Source organism: Pavona decussata, unplaced genomic scaffold (assembly GCF_977016875.1).
Source record: "Pavona decussata unplaced genomic scaffold, jaPavDecu1.1 SCAFFOLD_152, whole genome shotgun sequence".
Taxonomy (NCBI): domain Eukaryota; kingdom Metazoa; phylum Cnidaria; class Anthozoa; order Scleractinia; family Agariciidae; genus Pavona; species Pavona decussata.
This window is the reverse complement of record NW_028145564.1, coordinates 184,806-201,481: the sequence shown is the minus strand read 5'-3', so window position 1 is coordinate 201,481 and position 16,676 is coordinate 184,806. Positions and strand designations below refer to the sequence as shown.

The 16,676-nt window shown below is 37.1% G+C and overlaps 1 protein-coding gene across 2 annotated transcripts in view; it reads left to right on the top strand.

Annotated features, from left to right (window-relative positions):
- Positions 1 to 16,676, top strand: part of LOC146466181 (protein CutA homolog) — a 38,192-nt gene that overhangs the window by 3,329 nt on the left and 18,187 nt on the right. The window contains exons 2-6 of one of the 2 annotated variants that reach the window (XM_085127675.1): positions 566 to 625; positions 3,344 to 3,389; positions 6,526 to 6,575; positions 7,368 to 7,410; positions 9,153 to 11,070. In XM_085127675.1, coding sequence (XP_084983801.1) covers positions 566 to 625; positions 3,344 to 3,389; positions 6,526 to 6,575; positions 7,368 to 7,410; positions 9,153 to 9,212 — 259 coding nt within the window. In that variant the 3' untranslated portion in view covers positions 9,213 to 11,070. Of the gene's footprint in view, positions 1 to 565; positions 626 to 3,343; positions 3,390 to 6,525; positions 6,576 to 7,367; positions 7,411 to 9,152; positions 11,071 to 16,676 lie in introns of those variants that run through there. The other variant, XM_085127676.1, reaches the window with a different exon arrangement.

Here is a 16,676-nt window from a genome sequence, read left to right as displayed (position 1 = left end):
CTGCTGCTGCAACCTGTGGTTCAGCTTTTTGCTGAAAGAATTAATCCCTGAAGAATGCTTCTTGTCGATCCCGTCTTTGATGAAACACAAAATTGAAATAAGATAAAATGCATGCATTATAATTTTATGATAATCATAGTTTTATTAATGCAAATTTGCATTTTTTTACGTAGCTTTGTTATAGTTTTATGAAAAAGAATGGCATTTAAGCCTACGCTGACTTTGCCTGAGAATAGCGGAAATCGCATTCCGAGGACTTGAAAATTCAAAATGTTACAGGGGAGGATGCCCCTGGACCCTCTACTGGGGTACCGCCTCAATGGCGGCCGCCTTTCATCAAACCCCCTCTCCTAAAAACCTGGATTTGTGCCAGTTCTGTTGTTGTTTCTTTTGTCCCCTCAACCAACCAATTGTTTACAAGAAGTTGCAGGTCGCCCTGTGGATGTGCCATCCCTTGAAAATGCAAATGCTAATAATAGCCTTACACACAAACAACAGTCACTGGACTCATCTGCATTAATCTTACCAGTTAACTGTGGACTTACCATTATGTTTTTTTTAACAGAGGGCTGGTGGAAAAGAAGATTGTTGCATGTGTTAACATCATTCCTGGAATTACCTCAATGTAAGTCAAATTAGTTGACTCTGTATCACAGTTTTAATATATACAGTATTTTTTTTCAGTTGAAAAATTGCAGTTCACCCTTGTTGATGTGGGCTTCTCTTTTTCTCATTTTCTATCACTTCATGTTGTAAGTACATGTATGCAAAATATTGAACTAAACTTAAGCTGAGTAAAACAGGAAAAAATAAAGTATTGAAAATGTCAGTGCATATAAGTATAACAATATTTTACTGTAAAACAAGGTGCAGCTATTACATGAGTACACATTGGTGTGATATGATATGATATATGATGCTACAGAAAAATTGTTCCTTGATGCTGTCACATTAAAACAAAAGAAAAGGTTTCGTTTTCAGGATCCAAAATTTATGTCGAAATACAAGCTTTCGATTCCCTCTCAGAATCTTTGTCAAGTGGTGTGGGGTGGACAAGGGGTGAACACTGTAAATACCATAAGAGAACAGCTGGTAAACCCCAAAGATCCCACACCAATGGAAAAGAAATGCGAAGTGGTCTATAAAATCCAGTGCAGGGATTGTGAAGAGGTTTATATCGGGGAGACGGCAAGACCCGTTGGGGTCAGATTTATAGAACATGTCAGTAGTACAAGATTGTCAATGACTGCAGTGGGTGACCACTTAAGGAACACAAGGCACACGCTCGATCTTTCTTCCTCTTCAATTGTTGTAAGGGAGAAAGAGAATGACACCTTCAAAAGAAGAATTAGAGTGGCTATTGAAATTCATCTACCGGGACATTTTATCATGTGGTATTTTATCAACTAAGTCATGTAACAAAATGTCCCACATCACTTGACAAAGATTCCGAGAGGGAATCGAAAGCTTATTTTCAAAATAAATTTTCAATTTGACCTGAAAACAAAACCTTTTTGTTTGATGATATATGATATTATATTACATGTATATTTAACAATTATTATGCCATTATAGTTAGCGTGCGTTGGATGTGAGATGATACAGTGTACACGCCAAGTTGGCTATAATCATCTCATATCCACCAAGCGCAAATGGGATATTTGTTTTATTAAAAACAACCAAGAATTATATTATTATTTTTAATTTTGCTATGCAAGAACAACCAGAAGACAATTTAGTGATCGCTATTCCTCAGGCATGGTATAATATACACTTAATGTATGGTCTTGAGGGAAACAAAACTAACTATCATCATCGACAAATTGTTTTGGGAAGGTTACTCAACAAGGCAACAGAGAGTGGATCTCAAAGAGAGACATCGGCATAATTATTACTTTCGTATGTAATAAGGCCTTTGTTTGTCGTCTCCCCTTCCCCCCTGCCCCCCTGTTCAATGTTGGATTCCTCACAATTCATATACGCGTAACGATTCACTTTTCAAGCTCAACATTGAAACAGGGGAAGGGAGGAAAGTCAAATTTAGGTAGACCTTTGGAATCTTCCCAAGATTATTGTTGACAATTGTAGTTTCCTTGAGGGACCAATTACATTAAGTGCTTTGTTATATATTTAGACTTTCCCTTCAACAACCACTGCAAAACAAACAAATAAATAAGAGGGGAACAACTGAGGAATTGTATTCCAGTCGGGTTACATTTGTATTTGATCAGGGGCACGTGACCAAGAATCAACCAATCACAGTGCTCGTTTTGTTGAGTAAAAGTCTAGGTTTATTAAACAATGGCTTGTACACCATGTCTGCTAAGCCAATCGAATCTTTGTAATTGCATTATACAATGATCCTGTTTTTAGTAATTATATGATGTGATGGGTGGTGATATGGTCTATGAAGTGATTATAATGCCTCACTGGCTACATGTACAATCAGCCCGTATCTTATAAGGGCGAGTGGAATAATTGTTAATTAAAAACAGCAGGAAATATAATTGCTAAATCTGACTGATTTCATTATTTTTTATAAGAAAGGTTAGAAGAAAATTTAATGACCACTATGTTCAATATTTATTCCAATCTCCATACTCCTTACGAACAAGCCTAATAGCCACCATGTTGGATTTGTACTTGATATGTTGTATCTTAAGGCTGGTTTCCATATGATCGTGGATCGCAGATCGCAGATCGCAATAAGGTCTGCGATCGTCTGCGATCATATGGAAACTACTTCTGCAAGCAATCGCAGACGATTGCAGAAGATAGAACCATGTTCTATCTAAAGGCTGGTTTCCATATGATCGCAGACGATCACAGACCTTATTGCGATCTGCGATCTGCAATCTGCGATCCGCGATCATATGGAAACCAGCGTTTAGGGAACTGGGGAAAGGGGTGGGGAGGGAGAAGTAGCTTTATACCCCACCCCTTGGTCACATTCTCCACACTCCCCAATCTCTTTGACATCTGCTTTTAAAATCCAACATGGAGGTTGTAGCACTTACCCAAAATAATATGTCTACATCCATTGCAAGCTTTTAAGTGTGATGTGGTTAACTTTTCATTTAAACGTTTAATTTAGATTTTGTCATGCATGGCAGAAAATAGTGCCCATCACATGGAATAATGTCTAATTAGTTATAAATTTACCAACTAAGTTTATTTTGAGAAACTGTGACATACAGAACTGTCTGTAATATTCAAAAATCAGAAGGTTTCTTTATTCAATGGGTCTGACTGTAATGCTGGGTTGACCGCAGATTAATGAAATTCATCTGAATATTTCAAGCCCTTAATATGATAAGAAATTTTATTTTTTCCTAAATTTCAGTTATACTTGGGAGGGAAAAGTGGAGGAAGACTCTGAAGTTTTAATGGTAGGATAATAGTTAATTAATTCACTATGGTATACATGTATGTACAGTGACGTATGCAGTGGAGATCTTTTAAATTATTTGAGGGTCCAAATTCAATTCCAGCTAATTCATGCTCAAAATTGATGCTGGGATAATTGAAAATTGTGGGATGCAGGAAATACGTGAATAAGCACCCAGGCCCCTTTAATTTTTCCAAATCATGACCAAATAGACATTAATCATTATTTTTGCAGTATTTTTAAAAATTATAAAGTTTGCAAATAAATATATTATAACATAAACAAAGCTGCTCATAATTAGTTCTTACAGGGTCTGCGTAAAACTTATGCAGAATACTTAGGTTAGATGTGGCTTGATGACAAAAAAAAACCTGGTTTTGTGTTTTCTAATGATTTCTAGTCATTTTAGAGCAAATATAGTCAACCTGATTCTGAATTACAGTACCTATTATTGTGTGAAAGCGACAGTAATTTAACCTCAGCCAACACTGTACTATATCCTTTGTTGTCTCAGTTTTCACCAAAACAGAAAACAAAAAAGAGGCAAATTTAGAGGGGAAGGGAGGTTTACTCCAGGAGGCGCTAATAGTTCAAATTTTGGTTATGGGAAATGGATCCCATTCAAGGGGGGACAATTATTTGAATAGGGGAGGAAGGTTCCTTATTAAAAAAGTATTTTTAATATTTATAGTCTTGTTGTGGGATGCAAAATTTGAGTCCCATGTTGTGTTAGTATAACTTTTGTCTCTTGGTGCCATCCTGTGTCAGTCAGATTCCTTATATAATTATGATCAATTACCAGCTGCTGTTTGAGAAAATGAGCCTGCACTCACCCCTGCTCCCCCCCCCCCCCCCCTCAAAAAAAGGGAAGACCTTTTTCTTAAATCGAGGCCAATAATTTAGTCTTGTTAGCATCTGCAAATTCAATTATAGAATTTTTCCCTGAAGTGAGGTTAGTATAGGGTTAATTAACAATTACACAAAAAAAATTAAAATTGGCTGCCATTTATAGTAAAGGTGTGATGTAACTCAGGTATAAGCAAAACATCACTGTTGTTGAGCCATGGTGTATTTAGACCCCTGTATGTGAAGACATTTGTAACCATTTATATATACTTGGCCTGTCCATGGCTTGCATGGAAAATAAACTGCATTACGTAAAATTTCTGGTACAAACAGCAGTAGTATGTACAATTTTGCAACAGAAATACATATATATACAGCCCCAGTCATATTTGTTGGAACCCTTTTCTCTGTGCCTTCTCCAGTGTTGCTTATGATGAATCATTTATCATTTGGAGGGGTGCTGACAAGACATTGCTGAGTTTGGCAAATTTATTAGCAAACTACCCAAATCACCTTGCAGATTTGTCACATGGCTCATTCCAACAACTTTAATTATTAATAATAAGTAAAATAGCTGTATATAACATAATATATATTTAACAATTATTCCACGAGCGCACGTTGGGTATGAGATGATAGATAGCCAACAAGGCGTGAAGGGCTGAGTTGGCTATAATCATCTCATATCCAACAAGCACTAGTGGAATAATTGTTTTATTAAAAACAATCAAGAAATATTGTAAGATATGGTTGGTTTCGCTTAGCAAGAACAATTAGAAGATCGCTTTTTCTCGGGCATGGTATAATATTAGCTCTTAGAATCCATCAAATATTTTCGCTTGCCCACAATTGGTCTAAATGCCTCACGTGACCGAATATACCCTAGCTAAAACTGGGGAATATCTGATCATACTCCCCAAGTGATATTCCCCAATTTCAAAAACTTCAAGGCGTGTCAAGTTTGCAATTAGAATTTTAAATGTCAAGATGGGGGAACGGTTTGCTTTTGTGACAGGAGAGATAAACGTACTGGTTGATAAAGCAGTATCAGAAAACAACATACGCTCTACACGTTTTTAACGGTAAACTGTTCTTAAAAGAAATGTTTAAGTACTCGTGCTCGTTGCTACGTGTTGCGAAAAATATTTGAAGGATAATAACCACAATAGCCTCCATTTGACTTTAAAAATATGCTCAGATATGTTTCCTTGGACATTATATTATCTGCTCCTCGAAGCTCACAGTTTTCCTCGAGCTTCGCTCTCGGAAAACTGTTCTCCTCTCAAAAACAAATAATGTCCGCAGACAAATATCTGAGCATATTTTGGCGCCAAATGGAGGCTATTGTTTATATATACAATGGTCGCTATTAGCTGATCAGATCCCTGGAATTGCATTATACAATGATCCAGTGTTTAATTAAATACTTTTAATGGTCAGTTAAGGTGTATTATTCTCACCTTTCTCAAACTTTTGAAGGAAATATGACTGATATTATTCATTGTCTATGGTGTTGAAGTAGGTCATATTGTATTTGAGAATTATGCATATAAATCAATAAATGACACAGGCATACTTGGAAAAAAATCTGAGTGCTCCTATCAGGATTCGAACCTAAGACCTTCCAATTACTAGTTCGGATGCTCTACCACTGAGCTACAGGAGACTTGTGGGAGCTGAGGCCATTAAACTAGGTTCATGTTTATTTGCTTTCAAAAAATATGCTCCCTGTGTAATAATGACTATCATATGGGTAAGCTTACCAGTATCACTATAGCAACTTTCATGCATAAGTTGTGATTTTGCGGGGCTTATTAAAAAAAAATTGGCCAATGAGGGCCCAGTGGGCCTCCTTCTGTAATTTTTGCGGGGCCTTTGGGCCCCAAAAGATAAATAAATTTTGTTAATGAAACATTTATTAATATTTCTCCACCACAGACTTACAACTGAGAAGATCAATTTTCTTTAATAAGTTCTTCTGAAATTTCACAGATCATTTCAAATCAACGCCAACAAGAGAAAGGCAATCAATCTCATGATCGGTGATGTTTTCAAATACTTCATTTCAGAAGTACTTACTGCAGTACATGTATCCTTCAGGGCACAATTTTGTGCGGCCCCATTTGACACACACCAACGTAAATTTTATACAGCATTTTTTTCCAAATATTTTGTGGAAATCCAGCAAAGCTGTACTTAAGAATAAACCCTGTTAATGGAATTTAATGACGTGAAGTCTAGATCGAGCAAAGAGCAGATCTTTATAATGTGTTTATTTTTTGTTCATTCAGATGATTAAGACAAGAACAGACAGAGTCAGTGACTTGAGTGAATATGTCAGGTAAACTTTGTTAACCCTTGAAGTCCTTATAACACTGATTAGTCCAGCATCAAATTTCTCCTTTTAATGTCAATGCTTATATATTTAACCCCTGAGGTAATGAGAATTAAGGATATGATCACCCAAGGTGAATGTTCTTGATATTTCAATAACTTATCCCCAGTACTTTTATAACAAAAGTATGGGGACAAGAAATGAGAATTTCTTCTTTGACATTAGGAGTTAACTTAAGGGTTTCCACTTGACATTCTGAAATGGCATTGAAATTAATTTTAGAAATGTGACATTTTATTTTTATTATTTTATTTTAATATTCTTTGCCTCCAAATTGTTTTTACAATGAGATAATACTGTAAATTATTGATTATAAAGGTAAGGGGAAAGTTACTAGTAAAATAATAGTGCGAATAATTTACTTAAATGTTAATTGGGAATTGAAGGGGTGGGCTGAATAAGGCCCTAAGTGACTTTTGATGTAAGGTCAAATTCTCCTTTTGTTTCACAAGTGAATACATGAAAATTTGGAATAAGAATCTAGCAATTTATCAGAAGTCACTTATTAATTAGAGCATTTTTCCAGGCACCCCTTCAATTAGAAGGAGATGAAAGGAATTACGATGAAAATAAACCGTGGTGAGGAGGTCCCCAGAAACTCATAAGGCTTATGACATGCAATATTGTTGTGAAATATAGACCAGAGAATATGTTGTAAAAATAACTTGGAACCAAGAACAGAATTTGAGAAATGGTTGGCAAAATTTCTAACTAAATGTATTATTATTATTTTCAAAGAAAGGAGCATCCTTATGATGTACCAGAAGTCATCAGTGTTAAGGTAATACTGAAAACAATATTAATATTTAATCCTTTGTTGGTTCATTCAGAGCTTATTTACCTTTTTGTCAGTGCTTCTCTTTTGGAACCCCAGCCATACAACCTATCATTATCATCCAACATTTCACCACACAAAATGTGTAGTGCCCTAATAGAATTAAACAATTAAACAGCCAAACATAAATCTTTGACAAAACATTGGACAAACTAAGATTACAGAACATTTTTGGGGTTTTACCACTGGCAACATGTTGTGGTTAGTTGAGATGTAGCCTGTGTAGCAGGCATGTCTTCCTCCCTCATGTGACCTGCTCTTTCTTGCACCCTACTTGTTTTCATGTACCTGCTATTTCGTGAGCTTGTGATTGGTTACTTTATCCCACTTTTGCTAGCCTTGGTGGCAAAGGTGGCTAAATTTAAGGATAACATTAGTGTTCATGGCAAAATGTTTGATTAAAGTGTTTAATCTAGATTAAATATGGAAAAACCATTTATATGTGAGTGCAAATTTGTCTTTTGAGAGAGGTTAACTAAGCAGTAAAACATGTTCTTCCGACTCGAATTTAATGGGTTGAATCACAGGGAGCCCACACAAACGGTCTGACTGGTGACTGTTTACAAAATTTAAAGGATTTGTATGGAAATATTATAAGGTTCGTTATATAGAGAGAATATTCTCTCTATATAACGCTCAGGTAAACAACGAAAGCAAAACCTTCAAAATCGCCTAAATTCGCCGTTTTCAGGCAAAAGAACGACAAAGCACAACGTTTGGGGTAAGTTTACATTTATTGTGACTTTTCAGATAAACATTTTCCCTAACATTTGGCTATAATACGAACCTTATAATATTTCCATACAAATCCTTTAAATTTTGTAAACAGTCACCAGTCACACCGTTTGTGTGGGCTCCCTGTGGTTAAATGTCATCAACATAATGCCATTTGTATTAATGTCTAGCAACGTCAATCTTCTAGGATGGAATGAGTGAGTTTCTACAATAACTGCAGAAATTCTTGCATGTCAATAAGTGGACCGACACTTGAATTCATAATTTACGCCATGTTGATGCAACAAAGACAAAGGACAACAGGGAACTTGAAAACAACATGGACAACAAGGAAAAAATTTCTCTGGTTTCCAGTGATGGACCCGTTAATGAATTTCTAAATCCTGTTGAAGAACCAGAATGTTCTGATGACAAGTTTTTGATTTTTGTTGTGCCAGATTTAATAAAATGTAAGTTTCTCACATTTTTATCCCACGTTTTGACTTTATTTTGTCCCTTCTGGCTTTTTTATAGTAAAAACAACAAATTGTCAGTTTTTCGTTATTCAGATCATAAATTTTGTTATAATCTTGTCAAAGTAGCTTTGAATCCACACTACTTTGACAATACATGGGACAGTTGCATGAAAAACGGACGTCAATTTATTAACTTGGTCAGTCTTTTTTTGAGGGGAGTGGGGGGAGAGGAAGTTGAATTTATGACCAGTGTACTGTACATACTTCAAAGTGAAACAAAATAAGGATATTTGACATATTTGAATGATCATGCACAAGAGCGTTTTGACATCATTTTTGTGACTGGGGGAGATTTTATTTTCAAAAAGTCAATCTCAAATTTTCCACATGTGCCTCCCCTCTCATTTAAGCCCAGTGTACCATGCTCAACCCCCCCCCCCCCCCCCATCCCTCTGTACGCCCATTCATGGCTTGTCTTTTTGCTTTATTTTGTTTCAGCTTGGTGAAGGAAACCCTGAATACATGAAGTGGATCAGCGACACTGTTCCTGAGAAGTGAACAAAAAAATGCTTAAGGTTACCCTATACCTTTTGAGGTGTCTCGCGTCCAAGCGATGTAGCGCGTCCGGTTTAAACTGTAGATACCTTAACCCTTATATTAAATTAACGCTTATAGAGCTGGCTATCAAACTATACCAAGAATTTTGTGATAAGGTGAGTTGTCGAATTTTTCACGACCTCTAAATGTGAGCGTCAGAATCACCTTTTGAAAGCTACAAGTCAAATCGAATTTTATTTTTTACTAATTTAATTTGCTCCTCAGTTTCTGGACCCAAAGCGCTAAATAAACGTGTCTGCGTTTTGCCATATTCAGTCGCAGTGAAAAGTTACACAACATTTTCGTAATAGGTTCAAAAAAATGCGGAGTGATCGTACAAAAATCGCTCTCGGAGAAAAAATTTTTCGAAAGAAAAAATTCGCAGACACATTTTTGTTGTTTGTGTCCAAATTTGAAGGCAAACGAACAAATTCCCTTTGAGTTTTAGCTCTTTAAAGTGTTTCCTCCAATTTTGATTTGAGAAAACAGTGCTAAAAATTCGGCAGTTCATTTTATTTTTCTTGGTATAGTCAAGATAGCCAGCTCTACAAGCTTTAATTTGATATATGGGTTTAGGTATCTACATTTTAAACCGGACGCGCTACATCGCCGCTACATCGTTGGACGCGAGACACCTCTGAAGGTATAAGGTAACCTTAATTCTAATAAAAGTCCACGTTTACTTCGTTCTAGTTCTCAGCATCTTTTAGCTTTGCCTCAATCTAGGTTAAAGACGTATGGTGATAGAGCTTTAATCTGTAGTTTTTCCTAGGCTATGGAATCAATTGCCTCATGAACTCAGGACCCCTGTTACCCCTGTTGGTTCAAGACGCAGTTGAAGACACACTTATTTAAATTGGCTTTTGATGTCAAGTTATTTGTAGTTTACTTAATTTCATTATAATAGCTATTAGTTTGTATTTTATAGTTCAACCATTGTTGCACAGCGCTTTGAGTGGACACACACTCTATTACTGATTTTATTTTTATTATTATAATTCCCCTTTCCAGAAACCGCCAGAAAACTTTTAGTAAGGGATAGTGGGATCGTTTTGGCGGATGGTTGGACATCGCAGAAGAATAACTACATTTTTCAGCGTTTTGTCGGGGTAGCGTGGTTCTTTTTAAACAGTTTTCACCTAAAAGAGTATTTCCTATACAACTGACCGCCGAGAAATGCGCTTGTATTCATTGGTGTAATTTCCATCTGCCTATCCAAACGATCCCATAATCCCCCACTCGCATCAGCCTCCCTGTAGTTTCTGGAGTTCCTTTCGATGTATCAAAATTCAGTCTGACAGCGAGGCTGTGAGGACACAAACAAAGGAAATGATTTATCATGTTTATTCATTTCTGTTTGCTCGTGTCAAATTGAATTTTAATATTTCGAAAGGAGCCTATTGGCACAGCCTCCCCCCGCAGACGTCCTGCGTGACGAACCCCTAAGGACGTCTGCGGGGGAGGCTAATTGACACACAGAAAAATTAAAAGAAGTAGGACACAAGTAGCACAAAATGGAATGAGCAACTCAATTAGGAGTGAAAGCCCAAGAATGGCCTTGTTAAAAGACATCAGATTTCTGAACAGTTTCCTATACAGAGAGGGTTTGTGAAGAAATATTTTCCTTGACATTGCGATTCATTGTTTCACTGGTATTCCAAGAGACAGCAGACGAAAGAAGACTAGACTCCCAGACAAGCAAAAAACGGCTAACGTTTTGTTCCTCTACGATGATCGGCATCTTAGATTAATTTTCTTCAGTCTGATGGCAAAACATGCGGATTGCGACAATAAATATATACGTTCACCTCCCAAGCTATTTTTTGACTGCTTTTTAAACGACGTCCCCCCCCCCCCCCCCCCCAGCTGTCAGTGTTGTATTATAGAGTGGTAAAATATGACGGTCAGCTGAGAACAGAAGAAAAAGGAGAGTGCTCGTGTTTTCAAATGACGTTTGATGAGAACTCTAATACTTGGCGTTCTTTAGATGATTTAGATTTCATATGGGAATCAAAGCCAAAAACCAAAAACCGAAACGTGCTAATCAAAGCTTTATTTCTCAGTACCCGATGACTTTGTACTTGTTTTCCCCGACTGACCCATCCATTACAGCGTTTAAAAAAAACCGTACTACAAGAAACAGAACAAACAAAGCCTGTCCTATCTTGCTATTTTCCTAAATTTCCCCAATTTTTTATTCTCTTGGTTGTGGAGTTCCCCATACTTATATGCACTGAAGAATAAAAAGGAAATTGGAAATGGAACAGAACTGCAATTGCACTGTAGAAATTCGCTGTGAAATTCGCGGAAGGAGACGCGCGGATTGACCGTCATAGGATCAGTAAAACAAAGGCCGTTACTGGATCTAAATGATCAGGGGGGAATAAGAAACAAAATTCAAAATCTGTAATGCCCTGGATAAAGAAAAATTAGCTTAAGAAAAATAAAAGAAATAATATTTCCTTTGTCACTCTTTCGCTAATTTTGTTTAATTCATTCTATACCACCATGAGTTTCGCCACACAAAAGTTGAATTATTTTTATTTCTTTCTCTACTTCCGATTTCAAAATTTGTTATCAAACGTAGCAAAAACCATGACGTTGCGTACATGTTTCATTATTCTTTAACAAAAACATGTGGTAGTTCGATCAATCCCACAAATTCCCTCTTTACATATTTTTTTCGTGACGAGGGCTAAATAGACTTCTTAATTGGGATAACACAAGCAAATAGCGTTCTGCAGTGAAAAAAATGATTTCGACACGATTGTTGTCAGTGGAATGAATGTTTTAGTTCCATCAGGGGCGGCACTCAACATTCTTTCCGGTGGATATCTGTTTGGATGGTGCTGATCGCCTCAGGCTTTCGGATTTACTCGTAAACAAAATCTTTAGTTTTCTTCGGAAAAAATTCAGCTGCAATATATCATAACACTGGAAAACTTTACCCTATCGTTTTCGAGCGCGGGCTCATTTTCCCGAACAGCGGCCGGTAATCGAGTCTATAGATAATCAGGAGGGTAAAGCCCTGGTAAAGCCAGTTTAACTGTGTGTGGTTACTTGACTGATAGCAGCTGACAAACTCTAGAAAGACTTAATCTTATCAAGGCGCGAGCGAGCAAGTGACATCTCCCCCACACGCGATAACTCACTCATTGAGCATGAGCGGAATCACGAGCTCAAAATGAAGTGCGTAAAACAGCTCTAATGATCGGTTTATTATAATGCACCAAGAAGGGTTGTGGGGAGGGAGGGAGGGGTTCAAACCATGAGTTTTGAGTGTAGTTTAAATAAGCTGAAACAAACGGGTTGAATCACAAATACAATGTCTTCGTTACAGTAAAAACAATTATACTTTTGCACATCGAAGGCCAATTTAAGTTTCTTTATTGATCAGTTTAGTAATTTTTTTCTCTCTCTCAACTTTGTTGGGTGCCTCGTGGTTTGTGTGAAATTAACTTTACCAGAGCAAAGCGAATAATTTTTTGAGTGGTACCTGGGCATCATGTTGGTGGGTCGTGCAAATGACCTCACAAGTGCTTTCTCTCTTTCTCTTTCTCTTGCAGAGTAATTTCTAACAGTCAATAGACTTTATGCAACTGAAATGGCTGAAAATTTAATACTCGTTTGTTTGCATTCAAATTAGCCATACTAGCCTCGATCAAACGGTAAAATTTACTATTGATTTTTTGACTTAATAACGAGGTTAGTAAGGCCAATTTAAATGCAAACAAAAAACTGTTTAAATGTCGGCCGTTTTTGAATATGGTTTATTCAAATATTTAAAATTTTCTTAATGCACACATTATCCTTAATCGGGATGTTCCATTCATTCATACAGTGGGAAAAAAGTGTTCAATCAGTGAAACACAGATTAATAAATATGTCCATGCTTAAATTTTCCTTTCCACAAAGTCAATAATTTATTCCTCACTCAAGAAACTATGGAGAGACTGGTACCAGTAAGGGGTTATGGAATCGTTTGGGTGGACGGATGGAAATTGTACCGAAAGTGATAAATGCATTTTCTCAGCGGTCACTTTCGTATAGGAAGTAATCTTTTCAGTTAAAAACTATTTGACAAGAGCGAGGTTATCTTGTGAAACTGTACAAAAATACATTTCTCTAAGCGCGATGTTCATCCGTCTACCCAAACCCCTCACAATTCTTTTCTGCTTTAAATCTTTTCGCTGGACTGGGGAAAATGTACTGTAAAGTTGTTGTATGAGTGGTTTTTTTTTTTTTTTTTTTTTTTTTTTTACAACAGCTTAATCCTATAATTTTCTTGTTCTAAGTATTGATATACAACTGGAAAAAGTGAGAAAACAAATGAAATTGTAAAAACATACCCAAGCAATTTTCCTTTCTACGAAGTTGGTTATTAATCTCAGGTGCGTAGCTAAGGTTTCGATAGGGGTGTTCGCTGAGCCCCAAATCTTGCTAAGAAAATGTTTTGAAAATCTAGGTTCCCAGAAACCTCATTTCCTGCATTTTGAGACCCATTTTAGGCAAATCACAACTTTGTTTTACAGCAGCTTTTTAAGCTATGTACATCATTTCGACGGCATAATTGTTTTAATTTAAACAAGAAAGTTCAATGTACATTCCGCGCCCTGTCAAGGCATGATAGCTATTCGATCTGCTGATAGTCATACACCAAGCTGGTAAACTGCATCATTCTCGGGTGTAGGCCTTCGAACAAATTGACCATCTCGTCAAGATTGACAGGCATATCATATTTGATATGCATTAGAGCCAGGGCGGATAGCCTACTCTCTCCCATGGGTTCTTGACAATTTTTATTTTTACAGAGGGTAAGACATAAGGCCTAAAGAACGGGTTTATATCTCTATTTTTCTTTGGTTGATGTATTTCGACTACAGGAACTTTATTTAAAAGTTTTTCTACCGCCATTATTGATCTTCAAAGGGGGTTCGTTCGAACCCCCCCCCCCCCCCCCTTCCTACGCGCCTGAATCTTATTCCAAAATGGCTACCATTTTACTACTCTTTTGTCTTCATTATTATAAGCCCTCGTTACCTCGTTCAAGGTGTCATATTCTTTTCATTTTTGAGCTTAAAAACGAGGTAGGCAGACCTTATATTTGAATATGAACAAAAGAATATCAAAGAAGCACTCATTTTGGAAAAAGGTCTATAAGTCTTTGCACAGTACTCTCAACCTCTGTACCCTGTAATCTGAGTATTTTTTAACATGTCATTGTTCACAGAACTTTGTTTCTATTACAGCAAGCTTTAAAGGTTTTGAGGCTTATTGACGATAAACTGAAACCGTTCACGAGTTGAATAAAATTGTTGCCACAGTTTCTTTCTCTGGCTGAAGTCAATGCTGAGCAGGAATGACGTGAACTTAGTTAAACATTTAATATCTTTTAAAAAATAGCCAACATGAAAAAGTGATTCAAATTTCCAAGGTCTACACAAACCACTGTGTCAGGGGAACAGCCATTACCTTGTGGTCTGAAGCCCGTTTGGCGGATCGCCACATCTGCCACATTTCGGGACACAGAAATCCGAACAGTATACAGCACTATAATTCTCGCCCTTCGTCTAGCCAGCCCAGAAAATGCAGCAATGTTTTGTCATCGCCTTTACAAGTGTCAAAGCAGTCAGTACAAGAGTCTCCACAACACTTTCAGCCTGTCCGTCAGATTCATTCCGATGAAATGTCAGTTACAGCCAGCCGTTCAACAACCTCCACCATCTGACACACGCAACGAAATGCTCGGCGGCATGTTCAGCAGCTGTAATATCCATTCGCTCTCGGTTCAAATAAACATGAATGTGCCTCCAAGTACAAAGGAGTGAAGTGGTTCATATTTCTCAAACTTTTTCTCTTATTTTACTTGAGAACTTTTTAACATAATAGTCGAAGCTGTGGAAGGTCATTTTGCTGTACACGAATTCGGAGACGAAACGGGCAGCGTTTTCTTTTCATCCAGGTTTTGAGCCAGTAGAAAAAAGGTTTGTTGATGTAAGGAGAGAATAGATGTTGATTGATTAGAATTTGCTCTCAAACAAGTGGTTATGCCTGATTTGTTAGTTAATATTTTATAAAAGAAACAAGACGCATATGTGCGTGAACTTGGGCTTCATTCCTCGCATATCCAGCTGTAAACGCCAGAAAGTTGACATGATAAAATCTCAGTTGTCATTTGTCGATTGTTTTACAGCATAGTACAAAGCAAGTATATTGTAAGCAATGTATATTCCTGGTCTAAATTGTACCCTCTGTCCGTTTTTTACGCCTGGTCTGTAGACTGCGTTTTACACTGACCGTTTAAGTAATAAATTTTAGAATCTAATACAGGTTCTGACAGTAAAATCCGAGCTTTCAACCTATCTGTGCATCTATCTGGCCAACAGGATTTAGCAAAGTGGGCAGGGATATCTTGCGTTGGCTTCATCACCCCCTCGCAAAAGTTTTTGTTTTTTGAAATAAGGGAATTCTGATTGAAATTGGTGTTTCGTGGGAATTTCTTTTTGTCAGTATCTTTCACCCATTAATCGATGAAATTTGTCCTCGCGTCACATCGGCGAAATTTGATCCGTCTCCAGTGCATGCGTTTGTTTACGCAAGATTACGCAGTTGTCACGTTTTGGCAATTAAAATAGAGAGAAAAACAGACAGAATGCTTTCCCAAAGGAAAAATTTATTGAAAATAGTCTTTGTTTACGCCTAAGAAAGAAACGCTTATAATTCTAAATGCGAGACGAGAGACGCGAAAGCGATTTGAAGGAACTATCAGTCCATTTCGAAGCGAATTTATCAACCCGTGCGTGGCACGTTTTTAAAATTTTCGCTAAAACTGTTCAGAATATAAAGAATCGGTCAATTAGAATAGTATTTCAGTACAAATTCACGATCAAACCTGTAATTTTTCAGCCGTTGAATTCCCAGAAGTACTAAAAAATTTTGTAGAAAGTCCGTGGCCTGAATAAGGATTTGAGATGTCCGCGCTCCGCTAACTCGTCGCCTGGATAAAACAACAATTCGTACTCGAAGCACAGTTTCTTCGCCGTTATTTCTCGGATTTCCGCTATCGAAACTGTTGAGTATTCCTAAGTAGTTCTTCTTTCGATGTACCATTTCGAAAAATTGTGTTTTCCTTCGGAAAACGCGAAAATCGTCGACTAAAAAATGGCCGACCCATGCAAACCCATGCAGCGACAAGATTACCTGCGCATGCGTTTTAAGGCCCAGACGGCGATTTGTGACTGAACGTGGAAAACAAAAACAAAACAAAAAAACGAAGGGCAATTTTCAACTTGGTCTCCCTGTGGGAAGCCCAAGTAATAAGAAACTTGGTTCTCGTGCATTGTTGAGTTACATAAGCACTTGGGAGTTATATAATGCAATCGGCGCGTTTTTTATTTCTTTAGAAATACCGTTCTCCGCTTATGA